The following is a 27,092-nucleotide window of genomic DNA, read 5'->3' on the forward strand; positions in this document are numbered from 1 at the left end:
GCTCGCCCAACTGCTGCAGTGTCAGCTAATTAACACCAGCCATTGACGCAGCAACCAATTACATGCCCAATAGCCACTGACAGCCACAGCAGCAACAAATCAAATGTCCACCCTATCAACTATACATGTATAAGATGACCCCCACTTTTTAGCATATTTTTTAAAGAAAAAAGCTAGTCTTATACATGGAAAAGTATGGTATACAGCTGAATACTACATATTAAGCTAACATTTAGTTTGATCCTGAGGACGAACATCTTCTAGACATTGCATTAAATAATTCTATTTTACTTCCCATCTTGTTGCTTAGGCCCTATCCTGGGTGCCACTCACACCTCAGATTATATTTAAAAGATACACAGGTTAGGGATTTTAATGTAGTAGCACTTCGAGTTTGAATATGATTCCACTGGAAATGAGGATGGTACTAATAGTCTCTTATTTTTAATGCATGTCTCTGTTTATTCTAAAAGGCTTTTCTAGGATAGCATTGCTAGGTATTTTTCAAGCCGTCTTTACGGATGGAAAAGTGCATTTTTATAGGTATAATATTCTGTCCCCCCCCCCTCTGTTTTTTGCACACCGCCACAATATTTTAAAATGATGTACTGTTTCTTAAAAGGAAAGAAAAAAAGTTGTGTGCATTTGTATAATCTGTGTTCAACCTGTGTGCATGACTTTTGTTTATGGCAACATGACACTTATCAGTTTTCCCTCATTTCTAAAACAGAGAACACCAAAACAATGATGAATGAAACAGCACTGACCGAATTTCTCATCTTGGGCTTCTCTGGTCTTCAGGAGCTGCAGCTGTTGCTCTTCTCATTCTTTTTTATCACATACATCTGCACTCTGGTGGGGAACATCTCCATCATTACCATTGCCTGCCTGGACCCTCAGCTTCACACACCCATGTACTTCTTTCTAGGGAACCTCTCTTTTCTGGATATCTGTTATACCAGCACCAATGTCCCTCAGATGCTGGTCCACCTACTCTCAGAGAAAAAGAGCATCCCATATGCCAGTTGTATAACTCAGCTTTATTTCTTTGTCTCATTTGTGGGTACTGAGTGCATCCTGCTGGCTGCCATGGCCTATGACCGCTTTGTAGCTATATGCCATCCTTTACACTATACAGCCACCATGAAGAAAGGGTTTTGTCTCCAGTTATCCGGAGCCTGTTGGGCAAGTGGTTTTCTCAACTCAGCTGTGCACACCTACTTTACCTTCCAACTACCTTTCTGTGGGGTAAATCAGCTCAATTATTTCTTTTGTGATATCCCTCCCCTTCTGAAGATTTCTTGTGGAGACACTTCCCTCAATGAGATCATTCTTCTTGTCATTGGGGTCTTCATAGGATGGACCCCATTTGTCTGCATTGTCCTCTCTTATGTCTACATCATTTCCACTATCTTGAAGATACGCTCCACTGAAGGAAGGCTCAAAGCCTTTTCCACCTGTGCCTCACACCTGACCATTGTCCTCTTGTATTATGGGAGTGCCATCTTCACCTACGTCCGTCCAATTTCCACCTACTCTTTAGACAAAGACAGAATCATTTCTGTCATTTACAGCATTGTCACACCCATGCTGAACCCTTTAATCTATACCTTGAGAAACAAAGTTATTAAGGGTGCACTGAAAAAGATATTTATGGGGAAGCTATATTTGAAATGAAAGAATAGTTGCATGTTATCTTAGATGATGATGATTAACTTGTTCAGTTGGTTAGGGTATGGTGCTGATAACACCAAGGTTGAAGGTTTCATCCCCATATGGGACAGCTGCATATTGTTGCACTGAAGTGGGTTGGAGACAATTATCCCAAGGCTCCCTTCCAACTCTACTGTTCCATGATTATTTGATTCTATTAACATTTAATCTTCACCTATTTATTGTTTGGGATTAACGTAAACAAAAATAAGATGGACAATGACTGAATTACAACAGTGGCATTTTAGTATCATTAAATTAAACATGCTTTCATTTGTCTTTCTCTTTTTCTATCTGGTTTATGTGTATGTGTGTGAGAGAGGGAGACATTTTGTGAGAGAAAGGCCTGAGTTTTAATTCTAATATTGTTTTATTTTTGAAACTCTACTGTAAGATCTTTAATTCTCAAGCCTGAATTGGAGTAACTAATTTATTTATTTTTGCCATATTCATATTTCTTCCAGTACAGGCAGCTATAGATAGCTACAGATCTGGTTGGATTTGCCCACAGCACATTCACAAATCCTGTGGTGTATGGCTTTTGCTTCACAATCTGCTTTCCTACAGGATCTTCTTGCTTTACAGATTCTACACAGATACTCCACCTTTTCAAAGGGAAGGTTTAGAAATTCTTTTTAAGAATTAGCCCTCTCCATCTTGTTTTGGGGACAGATGCATAGCTCGATGTGTGGCCCTTGGGATGGCTCGAGGCAAATAATACTGATTGGGGGAGAGAGATTGGGGCCCCAGAGCAAATTGGTGGTGTGTCCTTGCACAGCTCTAGTAAAAATGTGAATAATAGGCAAATTGCATACAAAAATGTGGATAATTAGGAGAGATGTGCAGCAAAATTATGGCCAATTTTCCTGAATACTTTTTTTAAACAAGGTGGGGGGCAAGAAGGCCAATGTGAAGAAAAATGGCTGCTTGAAACTGTCATTCCAGAGAAGCACCAGAATCCTATCTCCCTGAACTGGTAGCTATGGTCCACAGCTCCCCTACTGTGATGCGATGTGATTGTACAGAGGGAATGTCAGTGAAACCAAACATAAACTAAATGACCTCTCCTGTTTGTTTGTTTTCAAAAAAAAAAAAAAAAAAGCTATGGAAGAAAAATAGGTCTAATGAGGGCTTGCAATGAGACCAGGCCACACCAAGCATGGCTCCTACCTTGACAAACTCTGGTAAAGCTTTCAGGAACAGAGATCTTAATCTCAGGGACTTGTTCACTTCCCATATAAGACATTGTTAAAAAAACATGGGAATATATGGCCCGAACAGCTGGTGGATATCTCACAGAGAAAGCTGGAAATGAGCCTTGAATGCAATAAGCAAATTCATCATTCACAATGTGACAACATGGAGATCAGGGAGAAACTGAAAGAGGTTGAAAACTCTGAGTGCAGACAGAAGCTTGTGTAGATTTCAAAAAGAGGTGAAGCCAGATCTAACTTCCTTCATTGTCACTTGGTTCAAGACACTAATTCATGGCATCCACTTTAATTGTTTTTAATATTGTTTTTAATGCTGTAACCCACAATGGGACCTTAAGGTGAAGGGCCATTAATAAGTATAACAATAATAATGATGATGATGATTTGGAACATATTCACAGCATGGTTGACTCCAATCTCAGAGAAGGAGTGCCCACACATGATGTGGTATTGTGTTTTGCCTGTATTGTGCTTTGCTTGTTACAGGAAAGAAAAAAGAAACTCCACAACTAACAGGATAGTTCACAAGACAACCAGCCATCTGTGGTTCTAAGAAACCCTTAGAAAATGCCATGATCTGAAACCATTTATGGAAAGTTACAAGATGTGGGAATCCAATACCAGTGGGTTTTTCCCTTTCAGCTAGTTGTCATGAGAAGCCTGATGCAACTCAATATCGCTAACAGATGTGAGGCTACTGATCTATTGACAGCATTACATCTTGAATTATGTCCAGAGGCAGTGCACGATGACCCATGAGTAGACAGAGAAGAAGATGCAGGAGAAATCATAGACACCAGATGGGAAGAAGTCTCTGCTTCAAACACACACACAGAGGTTTGGATCCTCACCCCACTCCTGCAAAAATAAGCAAAATAAAATAAACAGTTACATTCCAGGCCCCCGCAGCATAAGTGAAATCATATGAAGTGGGGAGACCTTCTAAACACCCTTTAAACACCCTGTCTGCCAACCTCTCTTCAATCCATACAAAAATGATGTACCCCAAAATATCCATAACTAGAACTGAAACTCTAGGGCCAGCAGGGGGCTAAAGGACATGCGGGAGAGTGGCTGCTGCTGTTAGGCAGAGAGGTTGAGCAGCATGAACAAAGCCCCACTGTGCCTCTGGTCTCTTTGGGGCTTACTCCGCCCCCACTGATGTCCTCTTCAGACTCTGTGGAGGGCCTCCTTGTGAGCCACAAGGACTCTCCAGCTCCCTCTCAGTATTTCTGGGTTTGAATTTAATTATTTACTGGCATATATTGAGAACTCTTTAGGCTATAGTCTTCAGTTGCAATTAAGGGCACTGTGGGCTGCCTGGCAACATTGCAGCAGAAATTAATTGGGGAATAAGTCTCACATGGTTTCTGAATATATTTATATGTGCATGTGTGAGATACTGTACTGGGGTAAGTGTATGATACCTGCAGATATTTACCATCCAACATGCAATTGAATTAGCTATTTGAAGTGACCAATTTTTCCTTTGATATTTCAATGCACAGTGAGTACAAAATAATACTTCATTTCCAGTGAAAAGTACCTACCAGCTGTAAAAATCAGTGTGCTTCTTTATAGCATGAATTGTAACTTCATTGACTTCAAAATTTACTCCAAGCACAGATTTGCACTGCATGTTCCACTAGAAGGGAATCTGGTCCAGAATTTTGCTGGGTGTTTGGTCCTTGAGCTCTGATGTTATCTACAATCACCTGAATTGTGGTAGTTTTGTGTTTTAAGAACATGGGTTCCTAGGTATGTCTCAGTGTGTCCTTCCATTATATACACAACTGACTTGATTAAGATGTTCATGCTAGAAGAAAATAACTGACAGAAAATTGTTTAGAATCTGAATGTTAGTGTATAGAACACACACACACACACACACACACACACACAAAACCAAACATTGTTAAGCTTATCTCTTGTAATGCATGCCATGTTAAGACACAAAAGAAACAATAAAAAGGTTACAGCTTTTTAGCTTTGCAGATTCAAAGTTAGAAATAGGGAGGCAAGTAGCAGAACATACATAAACACAGGAGGTGTTGTTTGCCTGAGAGATTCAAGTTATGTGTGGGGTTTTTAAAAACCTGGAAGCTACATTATAAGAAAAGTTTGGGCTGTAGTGGGTAGCAAGCTGTGCAGGGCTGGGACACAGCATCTTAGAAATCTGAAGGGTCAAACCAGATGTTTGCTGAATGCAGAGCACATTATTAGGCTATTTGTGTTTTCTTAATGGATTAGATGCATAGGGTAACAATGTGTATTGTGAATGCAGAGCATGGGTAGGGAAGACTGACCTCTTCACTTCCCCATCATGCTCAGAATGGAGATAGCCTCCTCATCCTGTGTGGTTTGGATGATGGGGACTCCCTCACCCCATTAAGGCTCCTAGCAATGGGGAGCAATCTCGAATCCAACTGCAGCAGAGGAGTGAAGGAGAAGAGTTTGGATTTGATATCCCACTTTATCACTACCCTAAGGAGACTCAAAATGGCTAACATTCTCCTTTCCCTTCATTCCCCACAACAAACACTCTGTGAAGTGAGTGAGGCTGAGAGACTTCAGAGAAGTGTGACTAGCCCAAGGTCACCCAGCAGCTGCATGCAGAGGAGTGGAGACACGAACCCGGTTCACCAGATTACAAGACTACCGCTTTTAATCACTACACCATGGTGGCTCTCCACTCCCTTCCCTCCATGCTTCTTCCCTTGTAAGCATGGTCTTCCACTAGAGATGGAGAAATTCAATTCAGGTCTCATTTAAATGCAGACTTACTTCATTCACACTTCCTAAAACAATATGAGAGCTAGAGAACAACCATCCTTTGAAATGTATACTTTTCCGAATTTTGCAATGTGGTTTTCCATCTAAGTAATATGTAGAAAAATGTACACACTACTATGCATAAACATGTATATACAGTGGTACCTTGGGTTACAGACACTTCAGGTTACAGACGCTTCAGGTTACAGACTCCGCTAACCCAGAAATATTACCTCGCGTTAAGAACTTTGCTTCAGGATGAGAACAGAAATTGTGTGGCGGTGGTGTGGCAGCAGCAGGAGGCCTCATTACCTAAATTGGTACCTCAGGTTAAGAACAGTTTCAGGTTAAGAACAGACCTCCAGAATGAATTAAGTTCTTAACCCAAGGTACAGTAAATAATATTTACTGTATAGCCAGTAAATATTATTCAAATAATATGATATATTATGGAAAATTGCTTTGCCAAAATGTGTGTATTAGACAAAATTGCAAACAGATTTGTTTACATTCAGATAAGTTCACACAGATATGCTGATTAATTTTCATGAGGATTTTTAAAAATTAAAGTATTGGCAAACTGATCTGGAAAAGTGGAGAACTGAACCTTATACAGTGGTACCTCGGATTACGTACTTAATTCATTCCGGAGGTCCGTTCTTAACCTGAAACTGTTCTTAACCTGAAGCACCACTTTAGCTAATGGGGCCTCCTGCTGCTGCCGCACCGCGGGAGCACGATTTCTGTTCTCATCCTGAATCAAAGTTCTTAACCCGAGGTACTATTTCTGGGTTAGCGGAGTCTGTAACCTGAAGCATATGTAACCTGAAGCCTATGTAACCTGAGAGAAAACTGAGAGAAATAAAACAAGATATGAAACTGGATGCTACATATTAAGCTAATGTCTAATATGGCCCCAACGCTCAACGTCTTCTAGACATTGCATTAAGTTTTTCTATTTTACTTTCCATCATGTTGTTTAGGATCTATTATGGGTGCCACTCCTACCACAAAAATCAATTTAGCAAACACCTAAGATTTAGTGTGGCAACATTCACACTTTGGAACATGATTGCTGTGGAAATGGGGATGATGTGAATCTATTAAGGATTTCAAACAAGCTTTTTGTTGGCCATTGGTTCATGCTGGCTTTACAGATGGTTCTAGTGTTTTTTTACTCATTTATCCTTGAGTTTCCTTTGAATTCCTTTTTTGTGTACTGTCACAATATATTCAAATGGTGTGTAGTTTATTGTTTTAACAAATGAATAAAAAGTTGTGCACATTTACAGAATTTCTGATCAGTCTCTGTTCTTGGCTTCTTCTTATGGTGGCAGGACACTTACCAGATTTTTTTTCTCATTTCCCAAACAGAGAACACCAAAACAATGATCAATGAAACAGCACTGACTGAATTTCTCATCTTGGGCTTCTCTGGTCTTCAGGAGTTGCAGCTGTTGCTCTTCTCATTCTTTCTTATCACATACATCTGCACTCTGGTGGGGAACATCTCCATCATTACCATTGCCTGCCTGGACCCTCAGCTTCACACACCCATGTACTTCTTTCTAGGGAACCTCTCTTTTCTGGATATCTGTTATACCAGCACCAATGTCCCTCAGATGCTGGTCCACCTACTCTCAGAGAAAAAGAGCATCCCATATGCCAGTTGTATAACTCAGCTTTATTTCTTTGCCTCATTTGTGGGTACTGAGTGCATCCTACTGGCTGCCATGGCCTATGACCACTTTGTAGCTATATGCCATCCTTTGCACTATGCAGCCACCATGAAGAAAGGGTTTTGTCTCCAGTTATCCGGAGCCTGTTGGGCAAGTGGTTTTCTCAACTCAGCTGTGCACACCTACTTTACCTTCCAACTACCTTTCTGTGGGGTAAATCAGCTCAATTATTTCTTTTGTGATATCCCTCCCCTTCTGAAGATTTCTTGTGGAGACACTTCCCTCAATGAGATCATTCTTCTTGTCATTGGGGTCTTCATAGGATGGACCCCATTTGTCTGCATTGTCCTCTCTTATGTCTACATCATTTCCACTATCTTGAAGATACGCTCCACTGAAGGAAGGCTCAAAGCCTTTTCCACCTGTGCCTCACACCTGACCATTGTCCTCTTATATTATGGGAGTTCCATCTTCACCTACGTCCGTCCAATTTCCACCTACTCTTTAGACAAAGACAGAATCATTTCTGTCATTTACAGCATTGTCACACCCATGCTGAATCCTTTGATTTATACCTTGAGAAACAAAGATATTAAGGGTGCACTGAAAAAGATATTTATGAAGAAGCTGTATTTGAAATGAAAGATGTGTTGTATTTTATTTTAGGTTTTTTTTTTTACTTGAACATTTAGCATTCACCCAATCTATTGCTTGTGATTAAAGTAGGCAAGAATAAGAAAAACCGTGACTATGAATTATCACAGTGACATATCATTAACATTGTTTAAAACAGCCAAAATTTCTATTTCTGCTTTCATTTATGTTTCTTTATTATATTTTGTTGCAATGGCCACATTTTCATTCGAATGTTGTTTTTACTTTTGAAACTCAACTCCCAGATCTCACATGATCACACTGATCAACCTTTATTGGTGCAACTAATCTGTTTATTTATGCCATATTTTCCTTTCCTCTAACAAACTCTAGACAGAGTTCATGGTTCTTCACATGCACAAATAGTGTCTTATACAAACAGTGCAACTAGTAACCAACACTTCATTTGTCAATGGTCAATGGTCAAGAAATATTGCAAACTATCTTTCTTATTTTAAAAATTTGACATCTTTGCTCTCCCATAAGTTGGCACCCCTGGTTCCTATACTGGAAATAATGGAAGTAATCAGCTTATTATATGAACATGTGCCTAACAAACAATTTCCTGGGAACACATTGTGTTTGGAAAGCAGGCCCTGTGTGCATAATTACATCTGAATTAACAAGCATAAGATTGTGCTTCATAGGAAAATTGGCTTCCAGGTGGAAAAATCAAAATTAGAAACAGAACTGTTAGAACCCAATACTAAGAATCTGTCAAGAATGTACAACTTGTTGCTGAAATGGAATACACAAGATGAAACAGTGAAATCAGCTATGATAAAGTGGGCACAAGACATTGGTCATAACATTATGTTTGCAGTTGTGGACCACCGGTATAAAATTTACGGCATGTAATGCCTTGAAGGAAAATATTATGAAAATGATCAATAGGTGGTACATGACCCCAGTCAAGCTAGCAAAAATCTACCATTTGTCTGATAATAAGTGTTGGAAATGCAAAGAAACTGAAGGTACATTCTTTCACCTTTGGTGGACGTGCCCAAAGATTAAGGTCTTCTGGGAAATGATATATAATGAAATGAAAAAGGTACTTAAATGTACCTTCCCTAAGAAACCAGAAGCCTTTCTCTTGGGCATTGTCGGCCAATTGGTGTCAAAGAAAGACAGAACTTTTTTTATGTATGCTACGACAGCAGCAAGAATACTCATTGCAAAGTATTGGAAGACACAAGACTTACCCACTCTGGAAGAATGGCAGACGGAGGTGATAGAATATATGGGACTGGCTGAAATGACTGGCAGAATCCGAGACCAGGGGAAGGAGACGGCGGAAGAAGATTGGATGAAATTTAAAATTTATCTTAAGAAATATTGTAAAATTAATGAGTGCTAAAATGTTGCGGTTATAGAAAATAGGGGATTACAGCTGTAAAAGATTAAGTAAAAGAAAAGAACAAGGAAAAATTAGATAAAATCAAGGGGGAGGATTTGCTGAAACAAATTTGGGAATTGGGATGCAGAAAGGGGAGGTACGGGGAAGTCGGTGAAGTAAGTTTTAAGAAAAAAAGGATTCGAAATTATACATGTTTGTTTTTGTGTGTCTATGTTTGTATTGTGTATTGTGTGTGTTCTTATAATTTGTGAAAATCCAATAAACATTTATTTTTTTAAAAAAGATTGTGCTTCATGATTAGGGTTTTAAAGTGAATAAATGTAAACATGATTACGTTATTATTATTGCATAGTTAGGATTCCCATTAGTATACAACACTTTGGTTTTCTGGAACCTTGTTCAGAAGACACATAATTAATCACCGGAGACGTTCAGTTCTAGGATATGTTTTCTTAAGCAAAAAAAGATGAAATATTGGGGGGAGGGATTAACGTTCATAAATAAATGCCTCATTGCTGAGATGTATATCATATATGAAGGAAACGGATATAGAACTTCTGTCATGCATGCGCTGAAAATTAAAAAGGCATAGTACATTGCTTTATTTGAAAGAAAAATCACACAGAGAGATACAGGAAGAAGATTCAATACATCATGCATAAAGAACAACAACTTTTAAAAAACCAGATTCAGGTAGGCAGCCGTGTTGGTCTGTCGTAGTCATAATAGATAACAAGATGAATTTTTTTAAAAAAAATTATTAAAAGATGATCCAAAAAGAACTCCCTTAAGAGAATAAAGTCTTTTAAGACAGTCTTTAAAAGAATCTTTCCCAATTTTTTAAAAAATAATTCATATAGCACCTTAAAATCCCTTGCCCTTCCCTGTGAAACCAACTGCCATCATTAACTGTAATCAACAGTTACAAGGTTGTAGCAACCTCTGCTTCAGAGTATCTGAAGAAGTGTGTATTCACACGAAAGCTCATACCTAGAAATCTTATACTTAGTTGGTTTTTAAGGTGCTACTGGAATTATTTTTTAAAAAAACTTTTTTTGAAAGATTCTTTTAAAGACTGTCTTAAAACAAAAACACTTCATTCTTTTTAGATCATCTTTTAATATATATTTTTTAATCTTTCATCTTGTTATTTATTTCAAAAAAACAAGTGATACTCCATATTCTCCCTGGCCATTCAACAAAACAAGATATTGCTAAACCAGTGAGAAATGATTCTTGACAGGAATACATTAAGTTTACAAATGAAACTAATCATGACAAAATTTCAAAGAAATACAGGGGCATGTTGTTAATGTTTGATGCAACATTAAAATTACATATTCTCTGGATCCCCCTCCTCCATGCAACAATGTTCAGCAGTAGAAAATGATTGTCCTGGAAAGCTCTGGGTAAGTGCTGTCCTAGAACTGTAGATGCCAGCTAACATTTGAATCGGGGGGGGGGGGGGGCGCAAGCCTTCTTGGTAGGCATGGAACTCCCTGATGATACAATTCTCTCTCTCCCTCTCTCCTCTTTTAGATAGGCCCTGAAGGTATTTCATCTGTGTTTAACTAGGGATAATTGTTGGTACTGTAAGTTTTTCAGTGACTGGGAATTGTATATTTGATTGGGTTAATATAAAATGACTATATCACTTTTATCTTATTTAGATTATAATAGTGATTTTTTTTTTTCTTTCTCTCTTGGTTTCGAAAAATGCATTTTATGTCACTTTGGGAAGATGTTTTTATTAGGAAAGGTAACATGGAAATCTCTTCCATAAAAAATAAAATAAAATGGCACCAGTGCTACGTGTGGTGCTTGATGTCTTGATATCTAATAATTCACTAATTTGTATTAGGGCCTTTTCACCCTTCTTCAGACATACAATATGGAAAAAAGAGAAGAGGGAAATCAAACCATCATCACAGAATTAATTCTTCGGGGATTTGGGGATTTTCAAGATCTACGGATTGTCATCTTCATCTTGTTTCTAGCCATCTATATCCTTACAATGACTGGAAACATCCTCATTGTTGGATTAGTTGTGACAAACCACAGCCTCCACACTCCCATGTACTTTTTTCTGGCAAACCTCTCTTGCTTGGAGACCTTCTACAGTTCAACCATCTTGCCCAAGGTCCTTGTCAGTTCTCTGACTGCAGAGAGAGCCATTTCCATCCCTGGCTGCATTGCGCAATTCTATTTCTTTACTGCTCTGGTAGTTACTGAATGTGGTCTCCTAGCTATGATGTCTTATGACAGGTATGTAGCAATATGTAAACCTCTGCATTATGGAACTCATATGACAGCTAAGCGATGTGTTCTCATGGCAGCTGGCTGTTGGATTACAGGTTTTTTGGCAATGTCAGTAATGATGTATCTGATGACAAGGTTGACATTTTGTGGTCCCAATGAAATAGAACATTTCTTCTGTGACTTTACCCCTGTGGCAAAAATCGCTTGCAGTGAATCTCAGAAATTTGAACTAATGGGTTTCATATTCTCAACCATTTTCACCGTGCCTACATTTTTATTGACTCTGACCTCATACACATTTATTGTAACCACTATCCTGAGAATCCCATCTGCTACTGGAAGGAAAAAGGCCTTCTCTACATGCTCATCTCACCTTTTTGTAGTGACAATTTATTATGGCACCTTAATCATAGTCTATGTGCTGCCCAATAATGAAAATATGAGAAAGCTAAACAAAGTCTTCTCTGTTTTTTACACCATTCTTACTCCTCTGGTCAATCCACTGATATACAGTCTCAGGAATAGGGAAGTGAAAGTGTGCCTTAGGAAATCTGTTGGTAAACTGACTAATGGCATATGGTCAAAGGAAATTCAAGGAACTGTTTTTAGTTTGGGATGGAATCCTAAATCACCCTAGATTCATTTCCCTCACTTCAAATTGACTCCAATTTCCCAGTATTGCAATATTCTCAGCTTAATTGTGCTTCGAGCCCCAAAACCCATCCCCCATGGAAATAAAGACACAGTGGAGACAGAATTTAGTTTAAATGTTGATGGGCAAATTTTGGCCACAACTTTATTAAAATACACAAATGTGACTGGTATTGGTTTAGGCATTGGTATCAAACTACAGTGGTGCCTCGCAAGACGAAATTAATCTGTTCCGCGAGTCTGTTCGTCTTGCGGATTTTTTGTCTTGCGAAGCACGGCTATTAGTGGCTTAGCGGCTTAGCGGCTATTAGCGGCTTAGCAGCTTAGCGGCTATTAACGGCTTAGTGGCTATTAACGGCTTAGCGGCTTAACGGCTATTAATGGCTATTAACGGCTTAGCGGCTTAGCGGCTATTAACGGCTTAGAGGCTTAGCGGCTTTAACAAAAAGGAAATGAACTCGCAAGAACTCGCAAGATGTTTCATCTTGCAAAGCAAGCCCATAGGGAAATTCGTCTTGCGGAACGACTCAAAAAACAGAAAACTCTTTCGTCTTGCGCGTTTTTCGTGTGGCGAGGCATTCGTCTTGCGAGGTACCACTGCATATATAGCTCCTGCCCCACCCTGCAGGAAGCCTCCGAAGGGTAAGCAACCAGCAGGGGGAGCTCCATCATTGTATATAGACTGGTGTTCACCCCTGGGGTTCCCAGGGGTCCTGGCATGGCCCTAGCCCCTCTCCAGGCTTCGGACAAGATCCAGACCCCCGGATTCCTTTAACAGAATACCCTATTCATTGGAGGGGCAGGTGATGGCCGCACCTCCGCTTCCCACATTCCCCTAAACCAATGCCTAACCGCCAAACCTTACAAAGTTGTGACGATTGCTAAGAGGTAGGCAAAAACCAAGTGGCCACAGCCAGTCTGCCACATTGGAAACAATTCCTACCTTGCCCCCGTTCCAAAACAGGCGACCAAACAAAGTCCAAATCAAGGTCAAACACAACCTAATTAACAGGTGGGTGGGTGGGTGTTCAGCAGCGCAAAGCAAAAGGAGGTCCCTACGTCATGCTGCCAAATAAATACCCCCAACCTTGCCACGCTTCTGATTGGCTAAAGGCCATTAGCATAACTGTGGCACCACCGGCTTGGAGCAGGGCAAGCCCCGCCCACAAGCTGGTTAGGGAAGAGTTTCAGTGCCGAGCACAACATGGAGGATCCAACTTATCATGTTCATTTTGAAGCATAAGTAACAGTGAGATGTGATGAAAACATCCATGACTGATGGAAATCTTGACAAGCTGACTCAGGGCATAATGCCCCAGAATCTAAAGAACTATTTAAGTTTAGAGTAGAAATTAATGCTTACTGGTGGAAGATAGTGAAGTCTTTAAAGGGTTTATTTCCAATTTAACTGCTGATCCAATTTGCCTGATGTCCCAGAGAAAGATTTATTGTCTAAATCTTTCTCTGGGACATCAGGCAAATTGGATCAGCAGTTAAATTGGAAATAAACCCTTTCACCTGGAGGATTTTCATGTTCTTTACCACACAGAGAGTCCCATCTGTTTTCCATACTGGGGAAAAACATGGGAAAACTGACATGATTTCTCCAGCAGAGTAGATAGCACTGGGGCAGGGCTATTTGAGGAAAAGAAACTAAGGGAGTTTTAAGCTTGTTTTCTGATGCAGTATGGTCCTGATTCAGTTCAGCACCTTCTCCTGCACCTTCTTTAAAGAAAGAGGAATGTTGTGAGATCAGATTGTGGTTATCTTGTATCACATTTACTTGAGACCTCAGATTCAGAAATCAAGTACAAAATACAGTAGTGTCATATCTTTGTCCATATTAGGAAACAGGGAACTAACAAGATCTTCTTTTCAGTATCCCAGAATATCAACTTCCTTTCTGAACAGCAGTTTGGACAAATGTCCCCCTCTGCACACACCTTTCTGAATGTCATCTACTTGACATGACAAGCCACTGAAAAGGTGTGAGCATATGTCATCACACATGTCCAAGCACTATTATGTTTGAATCTTTTTTAGCATAGATATAAATAAACTTGCCTAACAAGTTTAGATAGTCCATTGTAGTAATTACCACACACCTGATTTCATTAACCCTTTTCACTTTGTTACATTGAGCAACAAGCAAACCTTTCCAGTTTCCATCTTAGTCTTCTGATCCCTTTTCTAAAGACTAGCATGCTTAACAAGCAAACCCGACTCTTTGTTAATGAAGGGATATTGGGGGGTAAATGTGCCAGAATTTCCTAGCAGACTGGGACTATTTTGTCAAATTTTAATGACCTAATCATCAACTTTACTTTTGAATATGACCCCAGGTGATTTAGTTACTCATTTAAATGAGACATAAGAGACACACATCACCAGGGGAAATTACTTTAGACATTACATACACAAAAACAAGTAGAAGGTGTAGATGACATTGGTCCTCGGAATATAATGTCTTCTTACCATGAGGTTTCATCTGCATAAATGAAATGGATGCAGAAGACAAACTTCTACCATTTATGCAATGAAGGCAGGAGAGGAGCAGTACAATACTTTACAGGAAAGCAAAAGCAAAGTATCAGAATAAGACAGATAGATTATCAGATACAGGAAGCATGATGATGAAGAAAAGGTTCTCCATATTCTGCATTTTAAGTTTATCACTCAACAGAATAAGATATATGTAAACTAAGAAATAATTGTCATGAAGGTGAGAAAAAAGATAATGCACAACAAATGCATGACTGAAGAAAGGAAGTGCACATACAATACATGACAATGTAAGTCACTGATATTAAATGAAGGAAAGCTTTCATTGACTACTGAAAGGGAAAAAAGAACCACTGCTGCTAGATACAAAGGATGACAATGGCAGAAGGGAGAAATCAAACTATCATCACAGAATTGATTCTCCAGGGATTTGGGGATTTTCAAGACCTACAGATTGTCCTCTTCATCTTGTTTCTAACTATATACATCCTTACAATGTCTGGAAACATCCTCATTGTTGGATTAGTTGTGACAAACCACAGCCTCCACACTCCCATGTACTTTTTTCTGGCAAACCTCTCTTGCTTGGAGACCTTCTACAGTTCAACCATCTTGCCCAAGGTCCTTGTCAGTTCCCTGACTGCAGAGAGAGCCATTTCCATCCCTGGCTGCATTGCACAATTCTATTTCTTTACTGCTCTGGTAGTTACTGAATGTGGTCTCCTAGCTATGATGTCTTATGACAGGTATGTAGCAATATGTAAACCTCTGCATTATGGAACCCATATGACAGCTAAGCGATGTGTTCTCATGGCAGCTGGCTGTTGGATTACAGGTTTTTTGGCAATGTCAGTAATGATGTATCTGATGACAAGGTTGACATTTTGTGGTCCCAATGAAATAGAACATTTCTTCTGTGACTTTACCCCCATAACAAGTATCGCTTGCAGTGAAACTCAAACATTAGAACTGATGTGCTTCATATTCTCAACCATTTTCACCTTGCCACCATTCTCCTTGACTGTGACCTCATACACATTTATCATCATCACCATCCTGAGAATCCCATCTGCCACTGGAAGGCAAAAAGCCTTCTCCACTTGCTCATCTCACCTTGTTGTAGTTACAATTTATTATGGGACCCTAATCTTAGTTTATGTGTTGCCCAAGAGGGAAAATATGAGAAAGCTAAATAAAGTCTTCTCTGTTTTTTACACCATCCTAACACCTCTGGCCAATCCCCTGATATACAGTCTCAGGAACAAGGAAGTGAAAGAGTCTCTTAAGAAATCTATTGGAAAGCTGCATAAGATCATAGGGAATCAAAGGCACTAATTTTGGATTAGGGGAGAAATTGGTGACTTCATCTTATGGATACTGAAGCCTTTATATAGTGTCTAAATCTCTTTCTTTCTCTTGTCATACATATAGTGATGGTACAGAAGAAATTATACTATTTTTCTTGTGTCATTCATTATCACCATTCATGATCTGCTGAATTCTACCTGCTGTAGCTTGGAGCTAGGTGCGTACACTGTAGTTGTACACTGTAGTTTATTGAGTGCTGAAAGGGACACAGCTAAGAACCACCTGAAGCCCCATGAACCGTTTTGCCTGCCAATAAAAGCAATCCCAGTGCTTATGAGTGATTATTGTGATGTCAGCTGGTTCCAAGACTCTTCTTTGTTGTGAAATCTTGGAGGTGTTCTGGGAGGTTTTGCGGCTCTGGGTGAAAGTTGGAAGAGGGTTGTCGAGTGGGGCGGTGTGCCACAGGAGAATGAATTGATATTTGTTTGTATTTATTAGTAATTTGTGTTATTGATTTTATTTGGTGTTTTGAAAATATTTTTGTTGTTTATGTTTGCTTTATAGAACTTGGATATATATTAATATATAAAGTGGTATATAAATGGTCTAAACAATAAATAAATGATAATAAATTCCAGATCAACCCTATTGTGTCCAATTGCACCTTTCTACTGAAAGAAAACGTTTTTAAAAACAGAATGGGGAGGGAGCAGATTTTCAGAAATTTACTGTACCTTTCACTGCACACTTCACCCCCTCTAAATCTGCTGCAAAGGCACCGTGCAGAGGGGAGGATGGAGGGGTGAAAATTACCTCCTCATCCCACTGATTGATTCCTCTTTCTCAGAAAATGGTCAGCATTGGTTTGTTGTTGTTGCTGGTAGTACTCAGCATTGCAACAGTTGCATGCTTGCTGTTGCTTGTTTGTATTGCATCAGTTTCACATTGTGACCACTCTGATGCCCTTCACAACTGGAAACCTCCAATTTCTAGCCACATGAAGTCAAGTGTGAATATTGGAGATATTTTCTTTGCATCAGGAAACATAGAATTTATTCTTTGAGACTATCATAACCCCCAAATTTTCATAGTAATATTTATTTTACTGAAAGCAATATTCATTTGCAAGGTCTTCCATAGGCAGAATAATTTGAGAAAGGGACGCGGGTGGCACTGTGAATTAAACCACAGAGCCTAGGACTTGCATATCAGAAGGTCGGCAGTTCGAATCCCCGCGACGGGGTGAGCTCCAATTGCTCGGTCCCTGCTCCTGCCAATCAAGCAGTTCGAAAGCACCTCAAAGTCCAAGTAGATAAATAGGTACCACTCTGGCGGGAAGGTAAACAGCATTTCCCTGTGCTGCTCTGGTTCGCCAGAAGTGGCTTAGTCATGTTGGCCACATGACCCAGAAGCTGTATGCCAGATTCCTCGGCCAATAAAGCGAGATGAGCACCGCAACCCTAGAGTCGGTCACGACTGGTCCTAATGGTCAGGGGTCCCTTTACCTTTACTGCCTCAGTAGAATTTGCATCTTGAAAGGAGGGATATAGGCAATTGCCATCACACCAGAAAGAAATTTTGAGACACACAATATTTTGTGTAAACATGTTATACTTATTAAAATATAACAAACCAGAGGCCCTGCAAAACAAACTAATTAAACCAAAATACAGTTGTACCTCGGTTTTTGAATATCTCCATTGATGAACAGTTTGGTTTATGAACTCTGTATACCCTGAAGTAAATGCTTCGGTTTTCAAACACACCTGAGATGTCAGACATGCCATGCGGCTTCCACTGAGTGCAAGATCCTGAGGCCTACCTAGCTGTTGGCTGTTGAGTTTTTGTTTTTTGAACATTTCAGAACTCGAACAGTCTTCTGGAATGGATTACATTCTAAAATCAAGGTACCACTGTAACCAAATAAAATACATCTGGGCCAGTGAATTCTAACAAATAGGGGATTCTATCCCTCTTGTCAGCAGGGCTGCACTCTATGTTCATGAAGCTAGGTTTGTTAAGGCGCCTCCCTCTATGCTGTGGGCATCCTGGGTGTATGAACCTGACACGCACAACATAGCCTTGTTGGGCAGCATTATCCCCAGTTTTTCTGCCAGGCTGAATGGCACCATCCAGCAGCAGCATAGGGTGAGGGGGACCATAGGGGAGGTTGCCCCAGGTGCAAAATTGTTAGAGATGCAAAAATTTGACACTTGCTGCTGCCTCAATACAGCTGTGTGCTTTTGTCATCGGGCTCCGTTGAAAATAGCTTCTCTATGCGAACAAGGAAGTGACCCCTCCAGGTAATGGAATGACTCTTTTTTTCTTACCTCTGTGGGTGTACCTAATCACAAACATTGCATTCTGTGAAGGTAAAAATTGAATTTGAATGTGACCCCAGGAGACTTAGTTCTTCCTTTAAATGAGACATAGGAGACACTTATCTCCAAGGGACATTAAATTAGATGGATACATGGAAAAAAAGTGGCAGTTGTATGGGGGTTGGTCCTCAGAACATAATGTCTCCTTGCTGTAAGGGCTCATATGTACAGATGAAATCCATGCAGAACTCAAAGATGCAAATATCAGAACCAGAAAGAGAGAATAATAATACAGGGAGCATGAAGAAGAGCAGAAGGTCAATCTATGCTCCATATTTTGCACTTCAAGCATATCACTCAACAGAATGAGATAAAGGACTATACAGGTAAGAAACACTGCTCATGGGGGAGGGAAAACAAAATCAATGAGGAAAAGAGGCCAAGACCTCTGTATCTGAGTGATAGCCTTTCCTTAGAAGGTGGGAAGCCAGTAGTGTGATTAGCCTCCAAATTCCTGGGGCTATTTTCTGTACAATTGCATGACAAGCTGACAAGTAACAGAACATGCCTATGGCTCAATGAGGGATTTGAACCCTGGTCTCCCAGGTGCTAGCCTGACACTCTGACCATTACACCACCACTGCAGGATCTTGTAAGGCTCCAAGGCCACATGTCTGGCTTCCAGAGGATCTGCTTCTTGTTTGCAGGGGAGTAAGCTGATTGATCAAATGTTATCCCACATGTTTTCCTTTCACTTTCTTTATCTGATCTTTTGGTGATGTCGGTTTCTTGCACAATAACTCCCAATCAACTTTAATTGCCCAAACTGAATTTATTAGTATGCAGCTGAACATCATCCAAAAACAGAGACCCGAAGCTTCTTCACCTGAGGATCCCAGAGGGTCATTAGTTGAATGGACATCAGTCAGGGATTCCTTAGCTGTGATTTTTGCATTGCAGGGTGATCAATGCAAGATGATCCTTGGGGTGATTTCCATCTCTATGATATTATAGTTCTATGGGTTGCCTTTGCCTCTGGCTCTCCTTAGATATGTTGGTTCTCTTTTTATTTCCTACCTTGTATTTACTCATTTATCTGGGCCACCTATATCTGTCACAAGGGCACAACTAAAGAAAGATGAGATGTGGGAGATCAAATAATGGTCAGACTATAAACTAATACACTCACCACATATTCAATTAAGGACAGCTGTCATTGGCTGCTAGAAAGAAAAACAACTAAGATTAGTTTTACTCCTTGAATTAAATTTCTGAACTTCACCAGAACTACATCAACTACAATGCAATCCTCTAAACACCTACTAAGAAGTAAGATCTATTGAGTTCAATAAGGCTTACTCTTAGGTAAATGCATGTAGGATTGTGGCCTTAAGCTGAAGAGACTGGACATGCAGTTGTACAGATATCTTCCTTTCCATCCCCTTCCTACTCTTCTATTTTTGTATCAACGTTTTTATTGATTCATTCAAATTGGAATACAAAACTACTTGTTCTTTGCATTTATTAACACTGACAACAAACAATGTTCCTACTCAATAATCATGGAATGATGTGGGATGTAGAAATGCAAGTTATTCTCATACGCTTGTTTTTGAGTTGCTCCAAATAGGAAAACCATTAATGGAAGTTAAACTTGCACTTTGATAATGAGTGCATATGTATCCACTACAAAAGCATACACTGACAAGAGTAATGCTGTTGTGAAATGTGTAACACTAAACCTTCAGATCATTGTGTCTCAAAAAAACACACATAAGATATGGAAAGTTCTGGCAAAAGAGAATCACCTACACAATCCCTAGCAGAGCCATACTTAATAGTCATTGTACCGTATGCAGCAGCAAATAATAGTTAATAATTCAGTGAATTTTATTACATTTCCCCCTAGATACGAAGGATGGCAATGGCAGAAGGGAGAAATCAAACCATCATCACAGAATTGATTCTCCAGGGATTTGGGGATTTTCAAGACCTACAGATTGTCCTCTTCATCTTGTTTCTAACTATATACATCCTTACAATGACTGGAAACATCCTCATTGTTGGATTAGTTGTGACAAACCACAACCTTCACACTCCTATGTACTTTTTCCTTGCTAACCTGTCTTGCTTGGAGACCTTCTACAGTTCAACCATCTTGCCCAAGGTCCTTGTTAGTTCCCTGACTGCAGACAGAGCTATTTCCATCCCTGGCTGCATCACACAATTCTATTTCTTTAGTTCTCTGATCGTTACTGAATGCAGTCTCCTAGCTATGATGTCTTATGACAGATACATAGCAATATGTAAGCCCCTACATTATGCAACCCTAATGAACAATAGGCTCTGCCTTCACATGGCAGCTGGGTCTTGGATTAATGGGTTTCTAGCAATGTCAATAATGATGTACCCAATGACACGGTTGACGTTCTGCGGCCCCAATGAAATTGAACATTTCTTTTGTGACTTTACCCCAGTAGCAAGAATTGCTTGCACTGAGGCACAAAAATTTGAATTGATGGGTTTCATATTTTCAGTCATTTACATCCTTCCTCCTTTTCTATTGACTTTGACATCATATATGTTCATCATCACCACTATCCTGAGAATCCCATCTGCTACTGGAAGGAAAAAGGCCTTCTCCACATGCTCATCTCATCTTGCCGTGGTTACAATTTATTATGGCACCCTAATCATAGTCTATGTGCTGCCCAATACTGAAAATATGAGAAAGCTAAACAAAGTCTTCTCTGCTTTTTACACCATTCTGACCCCTCTGGTCAATCCACTGATATACAGTCTCAGGAACAGAGAAGTGAAAGAGTCTTTTAGGAGGTCTGTGGGCAGACTGACTCGTAGCTTAATGTCCCAGAAATTCCAAAATAATGTTTTTAAATTAGGGTGAAAACTTGAGCATCCTGCCGGAGGATTGTGATGTGTGTGTTTTTCTCTTGATTTTCTAAATCCTTTCTCTTGTCACATGTACTGTGGGAATTATATATTTGTTATATAATTTAAATCTATTTCAGTATTGTAACGTCTGTATGTTTTAAAGTATAGCTGTAATTTCTCTTTTTTTTCTTTTGTAAAATATTTTGAGTGTTTGTTTGTTTTTTACAATCAAGCAGTCTTTAATTTTTATGAAATTAATAAATAAATATTATTATCTGAATCAAAACTATCACTGCTTCGGGTGCTTGCACAACCTTTCACGAGGGAGACTGGATAATTTAAAAAGTCCTACCCACTCTGATCTGCCTCTCTTTCTCCCCACCCCCAAGCCCTTCCTTTTCTAAGCCTCATTTCTTTCTTTATTTTGAATTGAACCAAAATAGTATTGTTGAGTCCATTGATGTCAATGGGTTTACTTTGTGCATGACTTAGTTGAGGATCACCTGGTTACATCATATATTGCAAGTGATCCTATGAAACTGATAAACTGGTACAGCCTCAAATTATTTTCAAAGGCTTTGGATGATGAAAGCTCTAACCTCAAAATTTTAAAAAGTGTTGTCTTGATTAATTGCCCAATAGGGATTTGGAACTGTAGGCTGAACCTGAACTCAATAATTGTCTACAGTGTCTTCTTGGAAAATCCATGTTTCTTACAAGACTTCCATTTGCTGGAGCAATACACACCAGATGAAGTAAGGAGTGGTGATAGAGATGGGGGTTATCCAGTGAAACTTTATTCTTATGTATTGGTGTGGGTTTTTTTAATAATAATAATAACAATAGTTCCTGTTCCACATCTAGGTTTATGTGCACCTATATGCTTAGTAGTTCCTCACCCCTCTTTTATTGTCCATTCCAGGTCGCCCAACCACTACCACAGTGTCCTTTCTCAGATCAATATGAGCAGGTGATAGCAAAGGTTGCAAGGTTTTTAGATGGGCAATCAGCATAAGATCAACTATTCGGCTATTGATTCAAAACTCTAAAATGTATTTTAAATAATTGACTTTTTATTTCTATTCTTTGTATATCGTATTGTTGTTTTATTGCTATAGTCAATGGCTGGTGCAAATAAAGATTCATTCATTCATAGTTCCTGTTCCACATCTAGGTTTATGTGCACCTATATGCTTAGTAGTTCCTCACAGGAGCAATTTCAGGAATAAAGTTCTTCCCCCCCCCCCTATGTTGCACTTTTTGCCAATTCAGAAGGAGGTAACCTGAGGTGGTTGACAGCGTCGGCAAGTAAAGAACATTATTCCTAAAATGGTCAGACACAGTAATGATTCCCCCTTCCCGCTCCCCACTTCATGTAGCTTGGCTGAATCATCTGTTGGTATTGGTTTAGTTTTGATGGATGTATCCAATATTGGTTGAGCCAATGTTATAAACCTTTCTGGACTACAGTTCATTTCATGTGTGTGTTTGTTTTTACTGAAATGATCCTTTGATATTTACATCCACCTTTCCTCATCCTTGTCCATTCTATTGTTACACCCAAGCCCAGGCTCTGATAGGTGAGAGACTCCAAGGGTACAAGGGGCTTAACAAGGGTCCGCTTCCCTTGGAATGAGGAACAGCAAAGACTGTGATGTTTTAATAATAATAACAACAACAATAATAATAATATTTATACCCTGTCCATCTGGCAGGGTTTCCCCAGCCACTCTGGGTGGCTTACAGCACATACAAAAATGTAAAAGATGGTGATTCACAATCATTGTCTAGAGAAAGAGTTGCTGATGAAGGTGGTTAAATGGCAAGCTATGGCCATTACCTTACCATTGCCCAGTTAGTAATGGAATCTCCCTTCAGCTTTTAACCCTTACTGGGCACAGGACCCAGCAAATGGGAAGGGACTCAGGCATCATACAGACTTCTCCCTTGTCATATAACACTAATCATTAAATAGATGCATCATTCTCTCTCTCTCTTTCTTGTTAGTTTTTAAAGATTCCTTACTGTGTTGTTTACAGCTATTTCATTTGTATTTTGGGTATTGATCTAAAATTTGCATGTTTGTAAACACTCTAATCGTGGGCAATAAGACTGGAGAAACTTGCTGGGCTGTCCGTTTAGCAGCATATGGAAAGCAAATGGTCCCTCCTGCAATTATTAACTCTTCATCAGGCATGACCAAATCTATCAATCTGAATGTCTAATTTTCTCAAAATGAAATTAAACTCACCACATTTCCATAATAGTTTTCATTTCTTTTTGGGGGGTGGGGGTGGGAAGTTTTTCCCCAAAATAGCATTTTTGTAATAATTTCTCCTAAAATTGGCATTTTGTCTAATTTAAACATTTCAGATGCTTTTGTGTTATTTGCTTTAAATTATGCATGGTTTCCCCTGACATATACATTGTTTTTTAAAAAGTAGAATGTAGGTAAAAAGGTAAAGGTACCCCTGCCCATACGGGCCAGTCGTGTCCGACTCTGGGGTTGCGTGCTCATCTCGCTTAAGAGGCCGGGAGCCAGCACTGTCCGAAGACACTTCCGGGTCACGTGGCCAGCATGACGAAGCTGCTCTGGCGAGGCAGCACCAGCGCAGCGCATGGAAACGCCATTACCTTCCCACTATAAAGCGGTACCTATTTATCTACTTGCACTTGGGGGTGCTTTCGAACTGCTAGGTGGGCAGGAGCTGGGACTGAACAATGGAAGCTCACCCCGTTGTGGGGATTCGAACCACCGACCATGCGATCGGCAAGTCCTAGGCACTGAGGTTTTACCCACAGCGCCACCCGCGTCCCTAGAATGTAGGACTACATTACAAAATTCAGGCATGTGTTTGAAGGATAGCTGTGTTTCTTTTTACAAGTTGTCTTGGGAACCGTAAATTAGATGAGTTCAACTCAGTTTTCATTAAGATGTGCACTGAATTGAACCAAAATGAATTTCTCCCCCATTCCTACACTCTCCTGGTACTGTTGCAAACATTTCATCACACTGACAATGCTTTCCATTTACCTAGAGTGCTCCTAAAATGTTATGTCTGTGTCCATCATTAATTTTTAGATGAGGAGCAAAGGGACTGTGACACCTCAAACCACAAAGTGTAAGTCATGCTTCCCACTTCCTCTGATTTTTTCCCTTCAGCAGAGATACATTGTCTGCATAATGGAACAGCACAACCAGACCAGTATCAAAGAGTTCATATTTGTGGGATTCTCCAGCGACCGAGGCGCCAATTTGTGCCTCTTTGCAGTGGTTCTCTCCATGTACTTCATCACCCTGACAGGTAACACACTCATCATTGTGGCCATCCGTATTGACCCACGGCTCAGCACACCCATGTACTTCTTCCTGACCAATCTCTCTTTCTTGGACATCTGCTACACAACAAGTGTGGTGCCTCAACTGCTGGTTCATTTCCTGATTAGTCCAAAGACCATCTCCTTCAACAGATGCATGGCCCAGCTCTGTATCTCTTTGACCTTTGGCAGCATTGAGTTTATCCTGTTGGCAGCCATGGCTTATGACAGATATGTGGCTGTTTGCTATCCCTTGCATTATAAAGTCATCATGAATAGGACAGTGTGTATTCAGTTGGCACTAGCTTCCTGGATTGGTGGCTTCCTCAATGCTCTAGTGCAAACTGGGTTCACCATGCGCCTTCACTTCTGCACTTTCAACATCATCAACCACTTTGCTTGTGAAGTCCTGGGTGTTATCAAGTTAGCTTGCTCTGAGACCTTTATCAATGAGATCATGCTTATGGTGGCAGGGGTCATTGTGCTACTCATCCCCTGCATCTTGATAATGCTTTCTTACGTGTATATAATCCGTGCTATCCTACACATCCACTCTTCAGAAGGTCGGCAAAGAGCCTTCTCCACATGTTCCTCTCACCTGACTGTCGTCACCTTCTGCTATGGAACAGCTGCATTTGCTTATATGAACCCCAGAACAAACACTTCACCCAACCAAGACAAGATGTTGGCTTTCGTATATGCCGTGGTCACTCCAATGCTTAATCCTATCATCTATAGTTTAAGGAACAAGGAAGTCAAAGGAGCCTTGGCTAAAGCAGTAAGGAAAAACATTCCCACGGAAAGCTAAAGAACCATTTGTAAAAAATTATATAGCAGCATTAAAATATGTACAATGGTAATCAGATATTTAACTGATGCAAGTTCAAAGTCTATAAGCTCTATTTGCTCTTGCCTTTGGGAGGTTGGGGTCTGATTTACATATACATGCACAACTCTTAATGAGTCCACACAATTACTGGCAATTGAATGTTAACATCTGAACCGATTTGAAGCATGATGTTGATGTAATAGAATCATAGAACTGTATAGTTGGAAGGAAGCACAAGGCTCATGTAGTCCAACCCCTTGCAATACAGGCAGAAATCTTTCACCCAAAATCGGACTAGATATAAGCAATGTGTGGTGCAAGATTCCAGGGATTCCAGGGACACACCCAGGGTTCATGTTTCCTTCAGGAATGAGGCACAGTGGAGAGTGTGATGTTTTTATGATATATGGTTTATTTACGTATAAAGTGGTACCTCGGGTTACATGCGCTTCAGGTTACATACGCTTCAGGTTACACACTGTGCTAACCCAGAAATAGTGCTTCAGGTTAAGAACTTTGCTTCAGGATGAGAACAGAAATCGTGCTCCAGCAGTGCGGTGGCAGCAGGAGGCCCCATTAGCTAAAGTGGTGCTTCAGGTTAAGAACAGTTTCAGGTTAAGAACGGACCTCCGGAACGAATTAAGTACTTAACCTGAGGTACCACTGTATATACTGTATATACGTTCTGAGCCTATGACAGATGGATTCACAGCATCGCCACTCCAAAAGGGTGTTGTTTCTCCCATAGCCATAGCCTTGGATTCAAACAGACACCAGGCATTGCTCTTCCCTCTGTCTTCTCCCAACTTGCTGTTTTATATTGGGTTCAAATCACTGCAACTTTCAACTGTAAACTCTGACTCTGTCTTTCTAACTATTCATGTGTTGCCATTTCTCACAGAGGCGTTGCTGGTGGGAGTGGATGGGAGCTGTAGTTCAATCAGAACAATGTCACTCTGCTGACAGGGGAGAACATAGTATCCTAAGTACTCAGTAGCCATCAATATTAAGGGAAAGATTGTTGGATTGCACTGTGGGTGAGCGAGTAAATAAACACACAACCTTGATCTTGACTTTCCTGAAATATTGTGCAAACTGTAGATTAGTGAAGTACTGAGAATTATGTTACAGATCCAAATCACCCATAATTTCCCAGCCAGATCTAAAGTTAGCAGCATTACCAAGGAGAGAGTGACAAATTTTATATAAAATATTTTTTATTAATATTCAATTAATAACATTCCAATTAATAACAAATCAAATCTTGCCACATCATAATACAAACAATAAAGCTAATTATACATTCCAAATTAATTTTTTTAAGAGGGCTTCCCATGTTCTGGCTGTTAGGAGAATGATTCTTTCACTTGTTCCTGCTTCCTTCTCTGTTGTTTTTCCCCAGTTTCATAATTCTGATCTTAACCCATTGTCCTATCCTCACAATCACTGGTATATGACTTTCTATCGTGTTTAACAAACCCATATGTAAGAGGCATTTTATTTTGTGTTGTTATCCGTCGACTGATTTTCAGTGCAGTCCCCTCCAGTGCCCCCCCTTTCATTCCAAAGTCTTATCTTCAAGGGCTCTGGGCTCTCTTCCAGCTCTCCTTCATTTAATAAGAT

The 27,092-nt window shown here is 39.9% G+C and overlaps 7 protein-coding genes across 8 annotated transcripts in view; all 7 read left to right on the forward strand.

Annotated features, from left to right (window-relative positions):
* Positions 1-27,092, forward strand: part of LOC308571684 (vomeronasal type-2 receptor 26-like) — a gene marked incomplete at both ends in the record, with an annotated part of 363,060 nt that overhangs the window by 43,468 nt on the left and 292,500 nt on the right. The gene's annotated exons all lie outside the window — the stretch shown is intronic.
* On the forward strand, positions 745-1,677 carry LOC308570554 (olfactory receptor 5V1-like; the record flags this gene model as incomplete). Its single annotated transcript, XM_081165462.1, has 1 exon — positions 745-1,677. One exon carries the CDS (start codon positions 745-747, stop codon positions 1,675-1,677), a length of 933 nt encoding a protein of 310 aa, XP_081021588.1.
* LOC308570557 (olfactory receptor 5V1-like) lies at positions 7,053-8,020 on the forward strand (the record flags this gene model as incomplete). Its single annotated transcript, XM_081165465.1, has 1 exon — positions 7,053-8,020. Exon 1 carries the CDS (start codon positions 7,088-7,090, stop codon positions 8,018-8,020), a length of 933 nt encoding a protein of 310 aa, XP_081021591.1. The 5' UTR covers positions 7,053-7,087.
* Positions 10,862-12,461, forward strand: LOC308570499 (olfactory receptor 6F1-like). Its single transcript, XM_081165400.1, has 2 exons — positions 10,862-10,941; positions 11,272-12,461. Exon 2 carries the CDS (start codon positions 11,281-11,283, stop codon positions 12,283-12,285), a length of 1,005 nt encoding a protein of 334 aa, XP_081021526.1. The 5' UTR covers positions 10,862-10,941; positions 11,272-11,280; the 3' UTR covers positions 12,286-12,461.
* LOC308570509 (olfactory receptor 6B1-like) lies at positions 11,565-16,697 on the forward strand. 2 transcript variants are annotated; one of them, XM_081165412.1, is made up of 2 exons: positions 11,565-11,654; positions 14,179-16,697. In XM_081165412.1, exon 2 carries the CDS (start codon positions 15,174-15,176, stop codon positions 16,134-16,136), a length of 963 nt encoding a protein of 320 aa, XP_081021538.1. In that variant the 5' UTR covers positions 11,565-11,654; positions 14,179-15,173; the 3' UTR covers positions 16,137-16,697. The 2 variants fall into 2 exon arrangements, with proteins under 2 accessions (XP_081021538.1, XP_081021537.1); XM_081165411.1 differs by lacking the exon at positions 11,565-11,654 and adding an exon at positions 13,532-13,679 and having other exon boundaries at positions 13,737-16,697.
* On the forward strand, positions 18,648-21,367 carry LOC308570503 (olfactory receptor 6F1-like). Its single transcript, XM_081165403.1, has 2 exons — positions 18,648-18,816; positions 20,340-21,367. Exon 2 carries the CDS (start codon positions 20,349-20,351, stop codon positions 21,333-21,335), a length of 987 nt encoding a protein of 328 aa, XP_081021529.1. The 5' UTR covers positions 18,648-18,816; positions 20,340-20,348; the 3' UTR covers positions 21,336-21,367.
* On the forward strand, positions 24,507-25,448 carry LOC308570535 (olfactory receptor-like protein OLF3; the record flags this gene model as incomplete). The annotated part of the gene is made up of 1 exon (XM_081165439.1): positions 24,507-25,448. The coding sequence occupies one exon, from the start codon at positions 24,507-24,509 to the stop codon at positions 25,446-25,448; it is 942 nt and encodes a 313-aa protein (XP_081021565.1).

Source organism: Podarcis bocagei (genome assembly GCF_964188305.1).
Source record: "Podarcis bocagei genome assembly, chromosome: 13".
NCBI lineage: Eukaryota > Metazoa > Chordata > Lepidosauria > Squamata > Lacertidae > Podarcis > Podarcis bocagei.

Coding starts and splice junctions, on each gene's coding strand:
- LOC308570503 (XM_081165403.1), top strand. CDS start 20,349: ATGGCAATGGCAGAAGGGAGAAATCAAACCATCATCACAGAATTGATT.
- LOC308570499 (XM_081165400.1), top strand. CDS start 11,281: ATGGAAAAAAGAGAAGAGGGAAATCAAACCATCATCACAGAATTAATT.
- LOC308570509 (XM_081165412.1), top strand. CDS start 15,174: ATGACAATGGCAGAAGGGAGAAATCAAACTATCATCACAGAATTGATT.